Consider the following 23,935-nt stretch of genomic DNA (forward strand, 5'->3'; position numbering starts at 1 on the left):
AAAGCCACGTCTCATTCTTTCCCACCCTTGTTTCACACACTGGCATGTGGTTTGGTTGATTGGGGCAATCACATTTGTGAGAGAGTAGCTATGTTGGTGTGACTCACCCATGGTTAACTGAACCCTGGATTACTCAAGCAACCAAATTTTCTGAGTTTGTACCCCAAACTGAGCCACGAACTAACCACACTGGTTATGTTTCCACAACATGCTAGAATTAAATGTGACTTGCTGGTCTCGGGGCATATTGTCCCAAAATAAGCACAGGGAGCAAAGCCCTGGAAAACCTTGGATGAGGAGGAATTAAAATGACTTCATTCTGGTTTACATCTTGCCTGCTAAAAGCCAGTCCCCAAACAAAATGTGCTGCTAGCAAATTGTGGAAAGTTTTCTGCTGTGGGTTTTAAGAGCTCTCTAGGGCTAGGATGTCCTTATAGAATGGATCCAGGCCTTACCCAACGGCCGTCTTACATGACGTTGGCTTCCGCTGATACCACAACAGAGGACTGGCCCCCCAGTTTTGAAGGCAGTGCAAAAGCCCACGTGCAGGGTGACGCAGGAGCCCCTCTTGCACCCAAGTGTGTCCTAGGCTGGGTGGGAGAACACTAAGGACCTGGCTCACAATTTCCTCCAATAGTTTCCCACAAACGGACTCAGGAAGCAACAGTAGAAATCACAAAAAATGGACACTGAGCAAAGATAGAGTAAAATAAAACTGTGTCAGAAAAATACCCATCTAGGGTCAGGCAAAGGAAGGAAAGGGGTATGCAGAGAAAAGGGAATTGTTTATTGTTTATTTATTTAATTTTTACCCCGCCTTTATTATTTTTATAAATAACTCAAGGCGGCAAACATACCCAGTACTCCTTCCTCCTCTTTTCCCCATGACAACAACCCTGTGAGGTGGGTTGGGCTGAGAGAAAGTGACTGGCCCAGGTCACCCAGCCATCTTTCATGCCTCAGGCGGGACTAGAACTCTCCGTCTCCTGGTTTCTAGCCCGTTGCCTTAACCACTAGACCAGACTGGCTCTCTTAACAGAATTAACAGGTAACCACGAAGAACCTTTAGAAAATTGTGCTTTAGCAAGTCCTTCTGTGGGGCAGCTTCTCTAAGCACACTGTTCTAATGGAACTTGATAGCCCATCACATTTGATTTTCAACCAACTCAACAGGATGTTGCTCCAAGAAAGAATTTAACAGCTGTGCTTAGGTAGAGGAAATTTTTTTACTAGAGATGTGCCAGCCTGTGAATTAGAGCACAGACAGACAGCTTTGGGGATGTGGTGGGCCATCCAGGCGGCCAAATCATGGTGGAAAATTAACTTCCAAATTTAGCAGCATGGTTGACAGGGCTCTGGGGATCAGGTAGACAGTCTAACTCCAAGTTAGGGTTTTAAAGGTCCTGATAATCATGAACATGCATTAGCATGAGTAACACAGCTAAGCATTTGGAGCAGTATGATCTCTTTCATTTGGTTTCAGTAAACAATTGGGTGGATAACTGGATTCTGCGCCAGGTCGTGTTGAAGATGGGTGCCTCTTGCAATCCCACCCTGGGAAGCAATTGTAGAGATTTAACAGGACATACGTGACAGGAGCTGGACTGCCCTGTTTGCTAGATTGCTCAATTGGTGCACGAAGGCATCCGCATCAGCCTTTCAGGCATGACAAAAGGCAAGTTGGGCAGAGCAAGATTCCCAAATGTGGACCTACTTCCTTTGGACCCCCTTTCAAAAAGAGGACAATGCCTCCTGCAAAATATCCCTTTCCGTCTTAGTCGTAACAACGTTGTACTGGACTTGATGGAAGTGATATCAACATTCTGGCAGCCTTGAGTTCCAGAGAAGTTCCCAGCACCTGTATATAAATGCAGTTCGTGAGGAACAAAACGTGGTTACGGAGTCCTTTCAGAACAATTCTGAGTATAAAGAAAGGAATTCCTTTGAAACCAGAACTGTTTCTCCGGGCTTGATGGATAAAGAGCTAAAGAAGCAACATGGGATTTTGCTTTTATATAGGATTACAGCAGCAACTTTTGTAAGTTCAGAGATGGAAAGATCCACAAATTCCCACAATGGAAGAAAGAATGATTAAATTAATGGAACTGGTGCAAATGGCTAAGCTGACAGCATTGATAAGAGAAAATACTGGATTTGTTTCTACTTGGAAACCGCTTTTGGACTACTTGCTTGTATCTGGAAAAAATGAAGTTCTGATCTTGGGTTTTGACGATTAAATGGTTTGATTTTATAGAAATGTTACTAAAAGTTTAAGTAAACGGTAAGGGATTAACTTTGTATAATATGCATTTATATCTGTGTTGAAAGTCAGATGTCACCTTTTCTTTGTTTTCTATTTCTGCACTCTTACAGATTTTCTTTTTAGTTCTGTATTCTATGTTTCCTGTATTCTGTATTTTAACTATATTTTGAAAAATTAAGTTCTAAATACTAGGAGAAAGGAATTCTTTAAAATCCTGGAGCAAAGTCACAATTAGAAACTGAAAAGGAATCCTGCCAAAACTGCCTTCAATTCTCAGCTCCTCCAAGGCGACAATATATCAAATTTATTATTTAAGTGGCCCTTTTTCTCAGCATTTTCTATTACTTCACATTAATTTGTTGCTATCATGTGACTGACCATCCTAAAGCTGAGCTGCATTACTAATGCCTGAGGAATGACTGGAGATCACCTATCAAGTCATGGATGATTCAAATCACTGGGGACCTGAAAGTAAACATTTTAATTGGCCTGCATGCACAAGGACATCCCAAGGATTAAAATAACACTAAAAAAAACTTATGGCAGTTGAGGAACTGTTTTCTAACTAAAGTGAGCTGCTTCAGTGCCTGAAAAATCGCTTTCATTTCTCCTAGTGATTTCTCCCAACCAGTGTTCCCAACGGTTACGAAGAAAAGGATCCTCCAGGATTTGAGAGATTATTGCATCGGTTTGTTTTAAAAATGCTAATTTTTAGTGAAGTCACTTATTCTATTAATGGCTCTTCCCCCTTTAGGTTGATTCAAGAAGATCCCCCACCATGATCTGCCCTGCAAGTGGTCTCTTCTTGATCCTGTGCTCTGCAGGGGCCTTGACAGACAGACAGACAGACGGGACCAGATGGAGGCTGGGACACACAGATCAGGCTATAGTACAACAGACAGCTTGGGACAGACATGAGAGATAAATTAGATACCAAAAACACATACCCAGCTTCCAGTAAGATGTTTAAGGGCGCTACCTGTGGCCTCCAATGAATTTCCACAGAGGGGGAGGTGAAGAAAAAGCTCTGTTCCAAACTCTTTATGGATTCAACTACCTGCACACAAGCTGTACAGGTAGTCCTTGCTTAACAACCATTTGTTTACTGATGGTTCAGATTTATGACAGTGCTGAAAAAACCGACTTGCGACAAGTCCTCACACTGTCTCAGCGTCCCTGCAGTCATGTGATCACGATTTGGGGACTTTGCAAGCGGTTCGCATACACAACCATTGCAGCATCCCACGGTTGTGTGATTGCCATTTTTGACCTTCCTGGCCAGCTCCTGGCAAGCAAAATCAATGGGGGAACCGCACGATTTGCTTAATGACCATGTGGTTCGCTTAATGTCCACAGTGATTCACTTAGCGACCACCGCAAAAAAAGGTCATAAAATCAGGTTGGATTTGCTTAATGACCACTTATGCTTAGCAACCAAAATTCCAGTCCCAATTGTGGTCTTTAAGCGAGGACTACCTGAACGGCAGCTTTCAATGTAGAGCATCCTAGAACACGAGATGAGGACAGTGAGTGACTGTGCAAAGCACCTCTCTGGGGGAAAGGGGGTTCCTCCTGTGCTGCCTGTGGCCTGCCTCACATCCTGGGCCACCACAGGAAGAACGACACACTTGCCAGGACAGATTTAATGTTTTATTCAAAGGAAGAAAGGAGAGGTTGGCCTCCCTCACACGCATGCTGCTGCTCTTCCAACATTTCTGCACAGCGTGACTCCTCAGAGGACTTTTTTTTTAAAAATCCTGGGAAAAAGCTTTAGAAAAAAGTAGGCTAAAGACTTCTGCATGGGAGAGTCTCTTAGGGAAGTAGGCTGATGGGCTACTTTACGCACCATGGTCTGACGCTGGTCCGATGCAGGACTGCAGGGGGTCCTTGCGCGGGAAGCCTTTCGGTTGCACGAGGAGGCCGTTCGCGCCAGCAACATGGGGATCCTGGGGCTGATGCCATGTGGAATCAGCGCCCGGGCAAGGGGCACGAGCAGGAGGGGGCCAATTCTGCAGCCCAGGTCCACCGCGTCCCTCTGAACTACCAAAAACGCGGACAGCCGGGAAACGGCCTCTGCAGCCCCTCCCCCACCCGGAGGAACCGGCACCGGGATGCGCCCGGTTAACAATCTGCCGCCCAGAGCTGCCCCTTGCCTGCCCGGGACCTCAGTTCACCTATTGACTATTGCAGTGGAAAAGAAGACCCGAAGAGGTCATTCTGGGGGTGGCTGGATTGGGAGTCGGACTCGGCCGGTGGTTCAGGGTTTCATGTTGCTCAGGCGGATGTCCCGCTCATGCTCAAACTGCCGGTAATCCACTCTTTCCAGGAACGCTCGTCTGTCCAGATACCTGCAGGAAGGAGACGCAGAGTCAGCTCCCAAGCCTGCGCAAGCAAGGAGAGAACAGGGCTGACTTCTGATGGGCTTGGAGCCGGGGTGTGGGGGGACATCCAGGAGGGCACTGCCACCCCACCAGGCTTCCCTTCCCTCCTCAAGTCCCTTGCACCACCACAGAGCTAGGCTTGACGTCTACAGGTAGTCCTCGACTTATGACCACAATTGGGACAGGAATTTCTATCGTAAATTGTTGTGGTCGTAAGTTGAGTCACCACATGACCAGACCCAATTTTATGGCCATTTTTACAGTGGTTGTTAAGCGGATCCAGCTTCCCCAATGGGCGTTTTTTGCCGGAAAACAGCAGAAAAGTTGCAAAAACGTGATCACGTGAGCACGGGATGCTACAACCAGTCATAAATGAGAGCCAGTTGCCAAGCAGCCGAAATGCAATCATGTGACTGGGGGGGGGCTGCTGCAATGTTTTGCGATGCTCGGAAGTGCTTTACAGGCTGTAAAGCGCCCATTCCGAGGCCGTCATAACTTCAGACCATTGTTAAACAAATGGTCGTAAGTCGAGGACTGTACTCCCTGTACTCCCTTCACCTTTTGGGTTGCTCCATGGCCAGAATAGCCTCACCTACCCCCAAACGAACTCATCCTGGCAACACTGTCTTTATATATGGCTGGACAGCACTGAGTGATGCATGTTTCCTTCTGCGCCTACCTTCTGGAAAATAACCCAGGATACCCAGGTGATGACCAACTATAACTAACTTTTTCAATCATGGCAGTGAAGGCAAATGTCAGGGAGGTAAAGAGCATTTTGTGCATGCTTTATGGTCTTTGGGCGATGACCCTGTAAGGCTCCCCTCACCTTGAAGCTGAAGGAGTTTCGAAGAGACTTGTCCTATATAAGGCCAGGACATTTCCGTACATACTGCCATGACGAGGCATGGCAGTTATGTTCCTCTTTTGCCCTTCTTGCTCATCCAAGTCAGGCCACAGCAAGGCCAGGCCTGGTTTACCCAGAATGGCCAAACTATGGTGTAGGGTTTTGTGTTTTAGCTACATGTTGCATCAACTCAATCAAGTGGTTAACAAAACCATGGTTTATCATAGGGAACCCAGTCCCAAAGTCTTGTTCTGCTTGCTAAAGACAAACCCAAGCGGTATGCATGCAACCTGGTCACAGGAACCAGAGAATTTGGTGGGAACAGAGTGTGGAACGTCAAGGTTCTTGAGGAGTCTCACAAATATTAAAAAAAAACTGGGAAAGAATGATCCTGGAATCAAGAGCAGCAAGTGTTACTCATCAAGTAGATGCCCAAGGAACAGAATATTCTTTTACCCATCTCTCCCTCGATTGTGGATGGCCAGCTCATCACTGATGCCCTCTTCTTCTTTGAAGTTCTCCCAGTCAAGCTTGGACTTCTCCAGCGTGCTCATCTTCTGCTTTTTGGCACCAATCTTCCCCAGAAGGCTGTTAATACTGCTGGGCCGCTTCACTCTGCCCAAGGCAAAGCAGAAGACAAGGTAAGTTCAAGGTGATGGACAGGCCCACTTCTCCAACTGCTGGAGAAGATGTGACCCTGACCCTTTTGCGGAACGTCATCCCAGTTTGTTCATCGTAACTCCAGGTCGTAGTGAAGGAGTTGTGAACTCCCTTCCCTGAAGCTGGTCGAGATCAAGGAAGCAGAACTCCCCAGACTTCAGTAAGGTATCTTAATGCTTGTCTGAGGTACATATGGCATCTTGGAAACCCTTGTTCCCATTCATTTATAGTGAATTCATTAAGGTGAAGTCTCAGCAAATGATTTGAAGAATTTCTTCCCAAGCTTCTTGCCACCTGGGCTAAGCTGCCATTTGTAAGATAAGCTGCCAGTAGATTTGCCTTTCATCTCTTGATTATGTCCATTCCTTTCCTAGCCTCCCCAAAATCTCCCACGTGAACCAGGATAGCCTCTGGTTGAAATGTCTCCTCTACCACCAATGCAATCTGAGACTTTCCTGATTGGTCATCTCCTTCCTCCAGCTTCTGCATGTATCCTAACACAAGGACATTACATTAACCTGCTGGAAAGGGCTGTTGTAAGACTGCATGCTAAGCTTTCCAAAGAAATGTAAGTACAGTTATTAATGTTACAAGTCCAGTAGAATAAAGGAAAGAGGCCCTGCAAAACACTGCCAGCCATTCTCCAAGATCTCATCGCTTAAAAGGGTGCACGTTAGCACTAAGCCAGCAGACTCACTGAGATTGGTCCCATGGATGCCTAGACATAACTTCGATCATAAGGAGGTCTTCAGAGCAAATCCTGCATCACGGCTCTAACTAGCTCAGGGTAACCGACAGTGATGCAGCTTTTAACTGAAAACGCCTAGGGCATCCTATGCTGGAGGCGAGCCAGATACAGCCTCCGCCTGGCTTTGAAACTTTGTTCATTCACATCTCTGGATGATTAGCAAAGACAGAGATGAGATCCAGTTTTGAATGATTCTAAAGCATTACTGTGGTCCCCATCATCAATTTCATAGCTACTGTATAGAAAATACCCTAATTTTGTTTCATAATCCTCACCGCAAGGTACAAGGCTAACATACGAAATGTGGTTCTTCTAAATGCTATATAATTATTAATGTCAGACCATACGTAGGACAAGTCTCCAAAATGACCTTGTCTGTGCCGAACCCAGTAACGGAATGCTACATTTTCCTGTAAGGTTGTGACAAATGCGACATTCAAGCAGAAAAATGACAGCATCCTCAACAGACGAAGAGTTGCACACACAGACTCACGGGAGGTACTCTTCAAATACTCTCTCCCAAAGAGCTTACACAAGCAACATTTGTTTTTGATATATCCCTTTTTCTCTGCAAGGTACTGCTTGGGAGAGAGAGAGGATGTCCCCACCCACTTTTGAGTCTGACTGTCCCAATTGCTTTTCTCAGCTCCACCTATGAAGTAGCCCCCCGCCCCTATTCTGAAGGGTATCACCCTTGAGGGAAAAGTCCTCCTCCTCCCCATTCACAGGGGCAGAGGGTGCCTCCCATTCAGTCACCCAGTTCTGTGGCTGGAAAGGGCAATCTAGAAACACAGCAATGCTGGGGCTGTTCTTTTATTGTCTAAGTGTCTGGCACCCACTGAACTGGAGGGGCACAATTAGCTACTAATCCCTAATTAAACCTACAGATCTGCCTCTTCTTTCATTTTACAAATAGCGGGTAGAGAAAAAGAGGGACAATATCCTGCCAGCAACAGCGGGATTTTTCATCCAAATCCTCAACTATTGAGCATCAGTGCTCCCCACATCCCTCTGTGATAAAACTATGTACCCCACGCCTCAATGTCAAAAGTCTACCTGCCCATTCAAAATATCTTCTTTTTGCTTTCAGACTTCCTTGTGAAACAGCAGCAAGATTTTAAGGGCCCCAAGTTGCGACATCAAATTGCATTCAACAAGAAGATTCTTAACCCCACTGGACAGGCTTCATAAAAAATGCAGAGCACTTGAAATGCTGGATAAACCAACCTAAAATACAGTTTTTGTGTGCCACTCCACTAAAACAGGCTTCCTGCTGCTTGCCAAATGTCATTCTCACCAATTCTTAAGGCACAGCTGGGGCAATGAAGTGTAACCATGAAAGAGCCATAAGCTCAGCAATTCTCTTACTGAGAAATTCCATCCCCTAAGTTACAACAGCGTGGCACTGGAAGTAGACAGAAAACACCGCACAACCATGTTGGGCCCACTGCAGATCAGTCACAAAATCCGTGAAGTGCAGAGGCAAACTTGGGTCACCCATTAGCAGAGGCTCAAATCTGTAGTTTATCTGCACTGCTGGGGGAACTTCCTTTCTATCAACCTTGGGCCATTCTGAAAATCTGGAAAGGAAATGACTGGCATTTTTAAGCAGGTGGGGTGGAGGGAAATCCATGACAAGTGTATCCCCAAAGGTCAGGATATTTTGCTGGAAAACAATGACTCACTCAAGGAGAAAAAAAAGAGAAGTCTTTTCAAGCCTATTTTCAGTGTTCCAAGTCAGTAACTCTTTCTGCATCCCACTGCTGCTCACAGACCAGATGCAAAGTTGAAAGCAATGAGGTCTGGGTTCAGGTGGGCAGACAGGCTAAGTGTCGATAACTGCTTATTTTATCCCCTCCTCCATGAAGGGGTGCCGGAATAATACTTTTCCACTCCAAACTCATTTTTCCCCCTCAAACGAGCTTCCTCCAACCTGTTGTCCCATGGAATAGTTGGGCTTTACACTTCATCATGATGATGCTTATGGATGCGGTTTTATTGCCTCTGCATCTGGAGGACACAGGCTAGGGAAGGCTGCTCTAATCTGAGAGGAGGAGGAGCAGGTGCGTCACAGTGAATTTCAGAGGTCCTTGTTGTTGGCCTGCCTGCCAAGGCCCTCTGCTTAAGAAGAAAGCCCTCCGTCACCCGCCCTCCACCACCACCACGCTTTCGACTTTCTCCCAGTGAAGTCTTTTTACTGCATCCGCCTTCCCCCTCTGCCACTGGCAAAGTGATGCATGTTCATTCAGAAGTCATCCCATGGAGCTCAGCAGGGCCTATTCCCCCAAAATGTGAATAGGACCATAGTCCTAAACTCTGCAGTACAGAAATCTCCTACTCTTTCTGTATTATACCCATAACACTGAATTTTACAGGGAAGCAACCAGACTTCCCTCCTGGTGGCAGATTAAGAGTCGTGACATCCCGAACACATCTTTCTAAATGCTCTTGTGTCTATCTAAAAGGAGCTGCTGCTTCACCTTTGCAATAAAGCAGAACAAAAGTGACAACTCAGCAGTCCTCAGCTTGCCCCACTGAGCACAGTAACAAAGAGAAGCAAGTTGTGCAAACACAAAAACCATAGACTGAAACCTCGCTATGGCTGTGAACACTGATTGAGGACAAAGTGTGCTTTCTCAGTCTCTGCTTGCCCAGCTCCTCTATACAGTAATATTTATTCAGTGAGACTCCTTGGAAAACCATCTGCTTCTCCTGCAAAATGCTCCAGATCCCCAACATCTCTGGATAAGAAAGACCAATGTGGTCTGAGATTCTGAAGAAATGGTGCTGGCAAGCAACATTACGCTGAGTTGCTTTAACCATGGCTTGTCACATAAGCCACAAACAGATGAGTTCAGCCCACATAAACCAACCACAATATGGTTTAATGGGATGTATGACCCCGGCTGCATTAGGAAGAGCAAACTCAAGGGGCCAATGGTCTGCTTTGGTATATGGAACTTGTTACGTAATGTACGCAAAGTGCTTTGATGAGTCTGACACAGCACATCAAGCGATACCATTATACAGTAAATCTGATTATAAAACGAATCTGCAAGTGGAAGAGCTTCTATTTTTGGCTGTAATTTCTCTCTCCCCACCCCCTGCTCCCTAAATTCTGCTTCAGAGGGGAAGGTGGTAGAACAGGTTTTGTGCACACCTCCAAAGATGGCCTCTGCTGTGTCAAATTCACACAATTATTGTCCAGTTGCCAGCAATGGGCTTGTACCTCGCCTCAAGTCACAAAGTGACTTTGGCTTAACACTGCAAGTATCTCAGCCACTGGGGCTTGTAAAGCAGGGTTTACGGCCCAGCCATGTGTGTGAACTGGGCTGCTATGGCACGCTGAAAAGTCAAACTGTGGCATAGCACAATGTGTGGATCCAGCCACAAAGAGATGCCCGTTCCAATGGGTAGCTGAGGAATCGTCTAGGACGGCTTTCAATGTAAGCACTGAGCCCTCCACCCCGCCCCGTCCATTCTCTTGCATCTTCCAGACCCTTCTAACGGGTGTAACTGTGCAGAACGCACTTGTGCTAAAGGAAGCTTCCAAGCAAGTGCTGGTCGCTCTCCTGCAACCCCACCCTCTTATCCCACAGCAAGATGCCGTCAAAAGGTTACTGGGCATCACTGAAATCTGCTGGTTTCCTCCTGCGGTGAACATCTCCTGGGACCCAGGAGATCCAACATATTGCCGAGTGGTGCCTTGAGAAGATACACTCCCTCAAAGGGAAATGCCTTGCAGCACCATGGAATTAAAAAATGCTGGACGTCAGCTGAGACTGGCATGCCCAACTTCCTTCAGGAATGAAGGAGCTTCTGCAATCTTCATTGGCAACGAGACTGAAGACAAGAGGCTTTTAACCCGTGGAAAACATGACTGTCCACCCAGATGGGAAATGTGACTTGTTTGGATGGGGAATCCAACGACCACACCAGACGCCTGTTCTGAAGGGTGAAGGACATGGAAGTGACCTTTCCCACGATCTCATCCCCGTCCTCTCCCAGACTGCAACGACTCACTGGACTTTCACACTCCAAATGAGGAATTTAGCACTCAACATCTGGTTTTCTCTGAGGGATCTGGCAGTTGGAGAAGGACCCATTTTCCCTTCTGGTACAAAGCAACGGGTTGTGGCTTCTACCAACTCGTGACTGAATCAAGCCCGAGCACTGCCTGTCAGGGTGGCCCAAAGCCAGAGCTGCCCAAACGACCCACAGAATCTCTGCACCAGAGGTGCTCTTTGGAGCGCAGGGCTGTGCCTCCAAAGAAAATGCCTGTAATTACAGAAGCTGGATTCGGTTCCCAGGCGCATTTTTCGGAGCAGCTTCAAACTCCCCTTTTGGCTGGTGACGGCAAATCTGCACTCTGCAGCTGTGCTCCCAGTTTCCACAAAGCCCAGAGCAGTTTAATGAAGGACAGATGCTCAGCGCTTTGTCCCTCCTCCTCCTGTTGCTACTGCCTGGATGAGTCCGCCTTCCCCTGCTAATCCCTACCCTTGGTCCGGGTTTGGCGAGGCGTCCAGGAGCAGCAGCACCACGCCAAATGCACTGCATCCCTGGACTGCCGGGTGGATGGGAGCAGCTCCAATCCAGCAGAAGCACCAATTGGGCCAAAAGCAGGGCCCAGAAGGAGCCAGGGTTTCCTAAACCACAGGAAATGAATTCCACAGATGGCCACCAGCCTGCGCAGCCAGAAAGAACTGCTCCAAAATATATTCCTCAGAAACAAAGCGAGCTAAGAACCCAGCATCAGGGACAGGCACGTACAAGTTTTGCCTCGGAAAGCCTGTCCTCGGACTCTGGGTTTAGGCTCCGAGGTTCTGCCCTGCTTGATTCCCTCAGCAAAGAGACCCCCTCGCCACCCGAGTTCCAGACAAACAAGTTGCTGCACCTCTTAGCGCAATCAGCAAATGAGCCCGACATCTAGAGCAGCCCAATCGATTTCATCACTTGGCAGAACAGCTCTGGGGGTGCCGGGGAAGGACATGCTGAGACGCAGAGGTCCACTCTGGCTTGACAAGAGAGATTTCCAATGGCTATTAAATCTGGAGTACTTGCTATGACATCACCTGGACGAGAGCTGCCTTAATGGCTCAGAGGACCAGGCGAGGTCTTGCACCCTCTGGCGGCTGGAACCGGGACTGGAATTATTCAGTGCCCAGACCATCCACTGCATGGGCAGAGCGAGGCTTTCCAGAAATGTGTGGGCTGGGTTCCCACAACCTGAACTCCAGAACAGGGTTCGGCCAATTGTGGGAACTCAGGCGCTGATGTACCATATTGTGGAAAACATGCAGTGAGGTTACAGCTTGCTTTTAGATGCAGCACGTCCTGGGAACATAGCAAAGTGCCTTTAGCTATGCTGGCTGGGGAATTCTGGGAGTTGAAGTCCACACATCTTAAAGTTGCCAGGGTTGAGAAACACTGGTCTATAGTATAAGCATGAAAACATAGAGGCAGAATACTCAAATCTGCTTTGATGCTGCTTTTAAAGCTGCCTTGACTGTTAAGCCTTGAGCACGGTGTCCTGGAATAACTCTGCAGACTGGCCCCTTCCTGAATTAAGGATTTCTCTCTAGTTTGGGCTATTTTTTGAGAGTGAAACAAATGTTTCAAGTGCAGAACTGGTTTCAACTCATTCTGGTGTCAAAATCCTGTGCTTTGAGCCCAGAGCGCCTCCCAATTGATTAAAACAGCCTGCCTGGTGCTGTTTGAAATTGTGTGTTTCAGAAAAAAATCATTTGATTTCAAAATATTTCATGTACCCCAAATGTTTACTCAGAACTGAGTCCCACCATCTTCAATGGCACTTACTGCTTAAACATGGACAGAGTACATGGAGCCCCTTGAAACAGCTGGAAGGAGACCTCCAGTTCCTTCATTCCTTTCACTGCAGATCAATGGGAGGAGCTGAATCAGGCAGACTCCCCTTTGAAACCAGTGAGAGCTCTCCCACCCCTGCTGAATAAAACTCACGGGATTGTTCTAATGCATTCATCCGTTCCCCCTCTATGGTGGGTGAGGAAGAAGGAATCTCCCTGTTAGTAAAATTCAGGAGGCTCTAAGTGAGTAAACCAATTCACACTGGTTCTAAAGATGCCACCACAATCCCCTCCCAGCAGAGTTCTGACTTTCACGTGACACGTGCCAGACGAACAAAGCTTCTGTGGGATCTTACCCCGAAACAGTCGGATGAGACGCCTGGGTTGCAATCTTCGGCTCCTGCTGTTTCAGAAAGCGCTGGGCTTCCTCTGAAGCAGCATCTACTTCCTTGGTGACCCTGCCGCAGGGACGAAAGACAGAAAGGAAACAGCACGTTAAAGCAGCAGAGCTTCCTCCCCTCCCTCCAGCTCTGTCCCCACGTTGAGTCCTGACCGTGGGGCTCTGGAAGCAGGCTGTCCGCATTGCCTGCGGGATTCTAAAAAGCCTCACCAAACTAATAAGGTGCTGAGTGAGCACCAGCCTCCTTCTTCAGTCATAGAGGAGCTGGAGTCCAACGCAGAAGACAGCAGGTGGGGAGGCCTTTTCAACTCAACTCTTGAACGGCCCCTAGCTAACCAGATTTATTTATTTAACAAATTTATATGGCCACCCAACTCACACATAGTGACTCTGGGCAGCTTACAAGATTAAAAACCAATAAAACACCCAGCGGTGGAAACAAGCATCCTCTAGACTAGCCGTTGAATCAGCCTCGAATCGGCCTGGGCTCCCCAGGCCCGCTGACAGAACCAGGTCTTCAGGGCCTTCCAAAAATCATCAAAAGTGGGGGACGATCTTATCCCTGGGAATAAGATTCCAAAGGGAGGGAGCCACCGCGGAGAAGGCCCTTTTTCTTGGTCCCACCAGATGTACCTCTCTAATTGATGAGACCTGCAACATGCCCTGCCTCCCTGCTGTGGTGGGCCGGGTGGATGTGACTGGGGAACGGCGGTCCTTCAGAGGGCCTGGCCCCAAGCCATGTAGGGCTTTAAAGGTGACAACCAGCACCTTGAATTGGACCCGGCAGCAAATCGGCACATAATGAACGTGCCTCTGAATTTCATGAATTCAAATCCTAAATACTAACATGAAGAGGCAAAGCCTTTCTTGTGTTGGGGCAGTCATAACATCCAGTGCTAGAAATTTCCCTAACTCTAATGCTTTGCTAGTTTAGTTATGCTATCTACATGCAAGTTTCTCAACAGCAGCCCCAAGTTCAACTGCAGACAGTATATCAATCTGAGATGCATAAATTCCTTGTAACAGAGCAGGATTCTTGTATTTCTAAAATCGCCACATTGGGAAGCAATTATAATACCTTCTCTAAAAGGTGTATAAGGCATTTCTTTGTACTGATTTAGACTTTTCATTCGTCTAATTCCACACTGAGAGCCAGTTTGCTGTAGTGGTTAAGGCACCAGGCTAGAAAGCAAGAGACTGTGGGTTCATGCCTTGGGCATGAAACCAGCTGGGGGACCGTGGGCCAGTCCCTCTCTCTCAGCCCCAGGAAGGAGGCCGTGGCAAACCACTTCTGAAATCTTGCCAAGAAAACTGCAGGGTCAGGGTCCAGGCAGTCGCCAGGAGTCAATAATGACTCAAAGGCACAAAAAAGAGAAAAAGAAAAAGAAATCCACACTGCCTACTTTTAACTTCAGGTGGCTTTCCAGCCCCAGCTTAATGTCTGACATCTTCTGAAAATACTGTATTCCCTGAGCTGAAATCCCTCTTCAACAAAACAGGCGACTTTGGGATAAACTGACAAACGCATGCTACAAATGAAAAGAATATATACACAGAAAACCAGAGAGAATCTTTGCCCTATTGAGAAGGTCCAAAGTATTTGGACTCCAGGTAGTTAAAAAGTAAGGGAGACATGACAGAGGTAGATTCTACATTGCCTGGTCAGAGAATATACACTGGCAGCATCTCTGTTTTCCATACTACAGGAATCCAAGGACACCAAGTTAAACTGAATGATGGGAAATTCTGAACAGATTAGAAAAAAAGGAAGATCACACAGAACAGAGGTACATTCTGGAATTTATTAATCATAAAATATAACGGCTGCCAACCTGGCTAACTTAGAAGTGGGGGGGGGATGCGCGCATGTGAAATAAACCGAATGCCTAGCTATGAATGCCTGCTAAGGTCACCTTCAGCGGCCTGTCTCTGAATCCAGGCACTGAAGAACATGAACAGGAAAGCTTTAGGAAGCACACTCTCTACTGGTGGGCTTCCAGATGGCTGCAGGGGAAAGAGAATGGCGACTGAATAGTGTGTTTGCTTGATCCAACATGGTTCTACGCTATGCAGCCCAAATAGGGTGGAACGCACTTGTTTTATTTTCATCTGCCCAATAACAAATGCTCTCGGAGCAGATTAAAACGCACAACCACCACCACCAACAATAATCAGCCAAAAGAAATAAAGCTGTTCTAGGCACTAAAGTTTTCCCAATTTATAAAATGATGAATCGCTGCCAGAAGTGGCTGGCAGAAAATTTTAACCGAACGAATCTGTACCCACGGCTTGAATTCCAAAAAGGCAGAATGAATATATTTTGTCCGGGAAACCAAAAAGCAGCAGCAAGTTGCAGTGCTTATCAAACGGCTTTGCTTGAAGAAGCAAATTAGCATTTCCTCTCTGCAAAGGAATGGACAACCGCCAAGCGATGGATTGGCAGAAACATAAAGCCAACAGTAAAAAGGTCAGGCAAAACCACCAGTGGTTAATCTCAAAAGCAGAGTGTGATAGAAGCAGCCATCCTCTTTCTCCAGTTACAAGCCAGATACTGGCCTCTGAATGAAGGAACTCTACCTAGCGCCAGCATGGGGAATTAATCTTAAAAGTAGTCTTTAAGTTTAATAACCGCACGTGAGATAAAGATACAGTCTAAGTAAACTTATCTTCCGTATGTTCTTTTAATCCCACCTGTTTTTCCCTTTTGCATGACCTTGTAACATATTGGCCTAACCCCTCTGTTTTCAGTATCCTCAACGAATTCCTGCTTTCATTTTTCCTTGAAAGCTGTCAAGGGAGGGAGCGCAGCAGCCCCCTAGGAAGGACTTTATCCCAGTCCTGATCTTTTACTTAGGAAGTTCTGCTTACTGCGTAACTCAATTCCGCTTTCCTGTTATGCAAAGCCCTAACTTCCTGCATTGGCCCGGCTTCCTTCCCAAAGGAGGAGGACACGCCACCCTCTCGTCGGTAAAATAAACACGCCCCACGCCTTCGAGCCTCTCCATGCTGTGCCTGGCTCACTGAGGCTCCTCTGAAGAGTATCTGCCACAGGGCCGTGCAGTTTCCCTGAATTACAGCTCCCCGAACTGAGCGCAGCCAAACACACTTTCCTTTCCTTTCCGGGCCCTGGAACTAAAGCTTGTGCAAAGAAACTGGACACGGCCCCGGCCCTGCAGGCCAGGCCATCCGATTCGGCATGAGGGATGGCCGGGTGTCATCCCCCGATTTCTCCCTGGGATTTCAAAGACCGGGGTTCCCACTGTAGGTACTCAAGAGTCTGTCCTCACCACTAGGCTGCTCTTCTTTGCCATCACCCTCAACCTCTGTCTCTTAAGCCGGGCTGCTTCCTCCAAGCAGTCTGAGGGCAGCTGCAGGAAGCGGAAGGGACGGGCTCTGCCCATCGCCTGTTCTGCCCTGAGGGGGAAAACTCTGGCTTTTTCCACCCAGAGCACAGGGCTTGATGAGTTGTACCGTTTGGAACTTCTCCCAAGAGCAACACCTCTACTATTAGGGACCCAAGAGACTTTTGCCTCTTGCTTTTCAGCCGCACTCTGTTCTTCAGCAGTGAAGCGTTAAGGAAGAGAAACGGCTGGGGTCATCGCTTCATCGACCGCCTATGTGCAGGGCCCCCCTCGAGGAAGAACCAAGGAGTCGCTTTCTACTGGGGAAAATGCCTCTGGCAGGGAGGGCAGCTGGCATTCCCCACCCACCCCCACCCCGAATCCACAGATTTCAAGAGGGGCCTGGGGAAGCAGCCTCCTTCTGCCTGGGTTGGGATCCAGCAATTCACTGCGATCAGAGCTGGGAAAACAGGCCCTGCAAATCATTACTTCAGGTCATTCTTGGCCACGCAGGCTAGGGAATAAGGGATCTGAAGTTCCACCTGGAAAGCAGGTTTTGGCGGCTCCGGCAGTGGCTCCGTAGCGTGGAAATTGGTGACACCCCCCCCCTCTCTTTGGGCGACTTGAGAGAGCAGCTCAAAGCGGCGCTGCTTACCCACCAGCCTGGAAGAAACGGCCTGGTCTTACTTGCCTCTTGTGTGTGCATTTTAATACACCTCTGTTTTATAGTCCTGTTAAATGCTTGAAGGGCCCTACTCTGCAGCAAAAAGTAATTTTAAAATAGGGCCCTTGTTCCCATACTTGTTAGCCACCGTTTAAACGGAGCAGCCGAATGCAAAGGCCAAACTCACCTCACCTCTTCACCAGCAAAGTCAAATACTTTGGTGACTGTGATTTTGTTATTCTCCGTTTCCTTTGGTTCCCCTTGAGACTTGCACACATTCTTCTCATCAGCTGACTGACCAGAACAGGAAAGAAAAAAAAAACCCACCCACATTTGTTAGAGTGCTGGAGGTAACTCAGGTCCTTTAATGCATACTGACACGTTAAAGGTTCGTACGTTGCACTCAGCTATAATGTGGTTCGCTTAGTTTTGATTTATCTGGGCTTTAGGATCTGTTGTCTGTTTATTTATTTATCTATTATTTAAATTTATATTACCGCCCATCTCCCCCCAACGGGGGGCTAGCACAATGTGTGAATTCATCTGTGAATTATTCAATAAAACCTGATCCAAATCAATCATAGTTTAGAGGGCTGCAGGAACTTAATTCTCTGTCAATAGCTGTAATGGCCGTGAGAATAACCTGGGGAGATGGGAGGAAGAGCTGCAGCCTGGACAACAGCCTGTTGAGAGAAACTGGAGTCCAAAGGAGGGGTGGGAGTGGAGAATGCATCTCAGAAGAGACCCTCCCCAGTTCTCTGTGAAGACAAGACCGGGGGGAGGATGTGCTTTCAGATTCTGTTACTGTAACTTTACAGTGAAGGTGGTATTAGTGCTCATGGTTTTGGTTCCCTGTCTGGACTACCTCAAAGGACTATCAATACAGGTGGTCTTCATTTAACGACCAATCGTCCAGCTACTGTTCAAATTTACGACGTGCTGAATGAGTGGTAGTTACAACTAGTCCTCGTACTTACATTGGTCACCATCTCCACGGTCACGTGATCGCAATCCATACGCTTGGTGCAGTTATGATGCTGCGGCATCCCGCAGTCACGTGATCACCACCTGCAACCTTCTTTGCTGGCTTCTGACAAGCAAAGTCAACGGGGAAGCTGGCAGGAGGTCACAAATGGCGACCACGTGACGTCCTCGCTTAACGACCTGCAGGGATTCGGTTAATGAGGGCAACTGGGAGTGCTGAAATTTCCATCACTCAGTGGCACAGTCACGTGTCATCGTGCTTTACAACTGTGTCGCTTAGAGACGGAAATTCCGGTCCCAATTGCTGCCGTTAACCGAGGATTACCTGAAGTCCTTCCTTGTACATTCAACTCAACTTTTCAAGCACATCTCATATGATGAAACACAGCAGATGTCATGCCTAGTTGTTACAGCTTCAGCAACTTCCTGCCCATGTGTGCGACCTGAATGCAGTCTGGGTTTCAGATCTAAATGTAAAATAAAGTGGTAGTTGTTTATCCTACTTGTGTGCTCCAGACCTAGTCTCTAGAGACAGACGCAGCAGCTCGGAAAATCTTTTTCAGAGAAAACTTCTCTGCATCAAGGACTTGTTACAGATCAACGTCTCATTCTTACGCCTGCTTGCCATTTCGTTATCGTAACAGGAATGCAGCGAAAGGGACCTTGCTGATGTGACTGCTAACCACCTGAAGCTTTATTGTGTAGACCTCAACGATACAAAAGCCCAACGTTTTCACAGCCACTTAAATACAGAAAAGTTGAGGTAGGTGGCAGGTATTTATGGCTAAAGCATACTATGACCGATCCTATATATAACAAGAGCTGCCGCATGTTTAGCTGATTTCGGGTGGATTCTGGCTGCCTCCATGCACCTTAACCAAACGATTCGTACATTCTGCCGCCAAGGAGAACAACAGGCAGCCTCGTCTCTTGCGCTCTCAGCCTTGTTCCATGTGAACCATCACCAGAGACTAGGTCTGGAGCACACAAGTAGGATAAACAACTGCCACTTTATTTTACATTTAGATCTGAAACCCAGACTGCATTCAGGTCGCCCGCCTGGTTTTGAGTTCCATGCGGTCTGGTCAGAAAGCTTAACATGAGAGATTTTGGGGGGGGGGGCAGTCTGAGAAAGGAGTGGAAGGGAAAGACAGAGGGCAAGTCCATCAGCAGCTTATTTCATAAACAGCAACTGAGTTCAGGTAGAGATAAATCTGGGAAGAAGCATTTCAAAGCATTCAAAGGGACTCCGCCTTAATGAACTGCTATAAATGAGGGTTGGAAATTCTTCTTGCGGTTTCCAAGGTTAAAAAGACCTTCCTGGATTCTCTTTAGTACTAGTTTCTTTGATCTTGCCCAGCTGCGTGGGGTTTCAGAGTTTCATTAAGGTCACACAGGAAGCCATTAACCCAAATTCTAACCAAACATTATCATAGATATGATTGGCCCCTTTAATTACGGCCGACAGCTTTCAGTCTTCCTGGTGCCAGGCAGCACGTGCCAAATTGCCATCTTATGGCTTTACATGGGCAGCCATTACCATGATGGGTTACGAATGTGCACTATCTGACCTCATACAACGGGCCGTCGATTTAGAGCTGCAATCAGAGTTATCAGTTCTACCTAGAAACATCTTTTTGAGCTGTTCTGAATATTTTCTCCAAACAGCTAGATACCTGAGCTACACAACAATTCCAAAATTTAGAAGGGCTTATCCCTGGCCAGATTTAATGCCCCCCCCAACAGCTGTTACTGAAGGGAGATACCAAAATATCTCTTTTGAACAGAGACTGTGTCCATGTGGTGGAGGGACAAGTGAAATGACGGAGCATGTCATTTTGTACTGCTCCCTCTACACAGGTGCTGGCCAGGAATCACCATCTCCATTCTTCACGAAACATCCTGCTTGTTCTGACTTATTTTATCTTAAGTTGTTACTATCCGATCAATCTGGTTTTATTTCATTGATCACAGCCAAGTACTGTTCTATAGTTTGTACAGTACGTCGTAGTACCTCCTCTAATTTTTCTTTGACATTTTAGCATTTTATGTGTTTCTCTTTTTATCCTAATTAATCGCGATTTTGCTTTATTTGCTGGTCTGTGACCAAATAAAGATTGATTGAAATAGATCACAGCAGGAGGCTGGAGCAGCCCTGCAACATCTCTGTGGCTCTCTGCTCCACCATCCGAAGGATGAAAAAGTGACTGCTAGGACAGCAGGAAAGGTTTGGCCGTCTCCCCCTCCTCCATATATCCATGATGGGTCTGATCCTGATTTTTAAGAAAACCAACAATTCAAGTAAAATGAAGGAAAAAAAGCAACCTTTGTAAGCCATCCACCACTAAGACTGCCAAAAGGCCACTAACCAGCAAACCAGAGTTCACCTCAATGGGCTGAATCAGCTGGCTATGATTCATGGCCAGACAATACATGGTTAATACTAAATTTAGCGTGTTGTGAGAACATACAAGTGCATTTCTTTTTACTAATACCATTCAGGAGCTGACTAATGACTTGCCAGAGCTCCGGTTTTCAATTCATTTCGGTTATCTTTCTGGGGGCAATGGAAGGTATCATTCCAGCTGAACTACATTATACTCATTCACATACTTTCATATGGTCTTAAATCTTTTCATCGTTAACACTTCTATTGTCAACAGAAGTATCTGTTTTGGATTAACATCCATCCTTCCAAACAAAGCTAAACTTCTCACTGTCGTGGTAAAGTGGGGCATTCAAGGGGTACCATTAACATACCATAGACGATATTTCTGTCCGCATAATGCCACTGATCTCAGAGGCCTTTGATTAGAGATTTGCTGAAATCCAAACATGTTGTTTGGAGAAAAGAGACACACGTTTGCACAAATCATAATGGTAAGTTCCCTTTTTGTTTCAAACGGTGATGTCAGAATTACAATTTTCCTCTTACCTTGTGTTTCTGAATGCAGGGTGTCTGGTCTGTAGGAATAGCTTTGGGTTTCTGGCCAACATCACTGAGGAAGCTGGCCCACAATGCATCCTCCTTTTTTCTTTTCTCGTTTTCTTTTATATGTGAATTATGACTTTCTTCTGATTCGCTGTCCTCATTGTCACTTTTATTGTCTTTTGATGATTCTCCTTCACCCAGTTCTAAGAAAAGCCCACCTTGTTTCTTTTTCTTCCTAGGGAAAAAGCCTACAGTTATCAGCAAATGAATAACCATCCAAGAACATAAAATGGTTGCAAAGTAATAACTAGGAGCATCTGCAGGATGTGGTCAAAAAAGTCAAGATGGCTGACACAATAGTGCAATTGCAGCTCCACCCTTTGTGGCTGCCATCTTGACTTTTTTGACCACATCCTGCAGACATTCCTGAGTAATCCTGTGGTAAACAGAAAGAGCAACCGGTAAGGCACAGTTAGTATTTTCAAAACACGTATTGAGATATGGGCTAAGGCAATTTGTTTATACTAATCCCAAAGTGATAGCAGGCCTATCCTAAACCTAACTCCAAGCTTAACCAGGACTGATAAGGAAGTTTTGTGAGCTCTTACACAGCTCTTCATCTCTTTCAGTAAAGCTGCTCTCCTGCTTCCATCACTTTCTAAGAATAAACCACCCTGCTGAAAAAGTGCAATTTCAGATATCATCTTAAAAAGGAAGTGAAGCAACCCGTTCTTTTTTCCCCCCCTCTTGTGCAGAATAAAACTACTGCTCACCGAGGAGTAATCCCTTTAGAGTCCTTTTTGCACTTCTCCCAGTGTGACTGCTTCTTCACCTCCTCCACTTCATCTTCCCTTATCAGCTCGCTGACATCATCTTCGCTGTACTCTTCACCTGCATCAACACAGCCTGAGTTACCGAAAAGAACCACGTTGTACCTGGGAACGCAGGGGGCTAGACTGTATGTTATCCAAGGAGCCAGGCCTGGGGAAAGATGGCACTGTGATGGGAGGGGAAGCTGAAAGAGGATCCTTGCCAAGAAAACTCTTTTATCCTACATCTCCCCTTGGGCCAGCTGGAGATACGCAGGGCAGGCTGGGGTGCTGGATTCCTGCTGCAATTTTTGAAGAAGACTATTTCCTGGTTTCAGTCTCCATCCTGGCCATTTAAAACCCGAGAACAGCAGCAACCAGAATGCTGGTGGCTGACCTGGGTCTTGAGAAGTAGCTGCTTGGAACTCCATCCCTCCTTGGTTGGAGTTCAGCCACCCTCGAAAGCAGCACTGGCCCTGTTATGTCACCACCACCCTTTCAAATGAAGCTGCCTTTCGGAACACACCTGTTACTCTTCAAAGGAACATAGGAGTAAAAGCGTAGGAATGACCGCTTCTTATAGAAGCCCATTCTCAGTATTTCAGCTGAATTTGCTTGACTGATTGGAAAAGAACTAAAGCCCAGAACTGAATTTCACAGAGGCAGAACCAGAAAACCACTCCTAATTTTCTATCGCGTGTTAACTGGTTCATTCAACCCCTTGCCGCACTGAGAGGAAAGAAAATGATCCAGAAGACGGTCTTTCCCTGCCTGCTCAAGGAAGTCACAGACCACCTACTCAGGGTTCCCTACCTCGTAGGAGGTATGATGGGGAAGGGGCTTGGAAAGGCTTTCTTTGTAAGATCTTCCCTCCTTTGAAACAGCTTGCCCTCTGAGGCAAGGAGGACCCCCACTTTTTTTGGCCCTTGGAAAGATTTAAAGAGCTGGCTTTTCCAGAGGGTCTTTTGGGACTATTTGGGAGGCATCAATATAAGTTTTTGTTTTATTATGCATGGTTATATTTTACAGTTATCTTACTATTATTTCATTATTCTATACACTGAAGAGTATCTAGAGTCCAGCTGGATCGAAGTGGTGGATAAAGTTCATAAATAAGACAATTATTTATATGAAGGTCTGGTGGTTCATTTCCCTGGCCTCCTCAACGTGCACAGCAGAACACACAAACGCATATTTTTAGGTGCAGCAGCAACGTTCTTCCTCTCTGTTGCACATTTTGAGAAAGCTTTTATATTTGTTCTTGCAGCATGCAATTTGAGAATCCCCCTACAAAGTATGCTTCAGGAAGTGCAACAGCTTAAGTGCTAGACCAGTGTTTTTCAACTCTGGCAACTTTAAGATGCGTGGACTTCATCTCCCAGAATTCCCCAGCCAGCAATGAAGTCCACCTGTCTTGAAGTTGCCAAGTCTGAAATCAGGAGCGGCGCAAGGCGCTGCACCCGTTCCGCCCGCAGGCAGACGAGGCCCCGCGAAGCAGAAACGGGGCTGCAGCCCAACGCCTTCCCCGCAGGGCTGGTCTTCCCTTTTGGGGTGCTGCACTTGCATGCCACCCCCGCTCCCCCCGCAGCCCGCGTTGGAATCGCCCAACAGAAGCGGAGCCGGGCTGCTGTCACGTGACGCCCTCAGCGCGTAGCCCGGATGTTCAGAACCGCCGGACCGGCCCTGACCCGGAGGCCGCGCCGCCCTGCCCCGCAAGCCCCAGCCCGCCCGCACGCACGCCCGGCGGCCCGCCGCATGCTCCCCGCGAGGCCGGGGGTCCCACCTGAAGGCAGGTAATCCTCGTCCTCCCCCGACGAAAATTCCTCCGAGTCCGACATGGCTCTTCCGGAGCGACTGGAGCCTTACATATCACGCCCCTGTCCTGAGGCGAGAACCCGGAAGCACACGCCCCCAGCCCTTTCCGCCGGAAATACGTTTCCTGGGCGTAGAGAACAAGCCTGTGCAAGAGCGTCCGGTGTTCACCATAGAGAATCGAACATTCGCGCCTGGGTTCGCGTGATAGATCGGTCAAACCTCCCACGGGAAGAGGCGCTGGAAGAGCGGGGAGACCCGGCACTCTC

The 23,935-nt window shown here is 47.2% G+C and overlaps 1 protein-coding gene across 1 annotated transcript; it reads right to left on the reverse strand.

Annotated features, from left to right (window-relative positions):
• Window positions 1-3,899: 3,899 nt before the first annotated feature.
• Window positions 3,900-23,797, reverse strand: CFDP1 (craniofacial development protein 1). The gene is made up of 7 exons (XM_063313182.1): window positions 23,638-23,797; window positions 21,819-21,936; window positions 21,049-21,280; window positions 17,317-17,423; window positions 13,081-13,182; window positions 5,948-6,106; window positions 3,900-4,611 (listed from the first exon to the last, which is right to left on the reverse strand). Exons 1-7 carry the CDS (start codon window positions 23,690-23,692, stop codon window positions 4,521-4,523), a joined length of 864 nt encoding a protein of 287 aa, XP_063169252.1. The 5' UTR covers window positions 23,693-23,797; the 3' UTR covers window positions 3,900-4,520.
• Between the last annotated feature and the right edge of the window lie 138 nt (window positions 23,798-23,935).

This window comes from Candoia aspera, chromosome 11 (assembly GCF_035149785.1).
Source record: "Candoia aspera isolate rCanAsp1 chromosome 11, rCanAsp1.hap2, whole genome shotgun sequence".
Lineage (NCBI taxonomy): Eukaryota > Metazoa > Chordata > Lepidosauria > Squamata > Boidae > Candoia > Candoia aspera.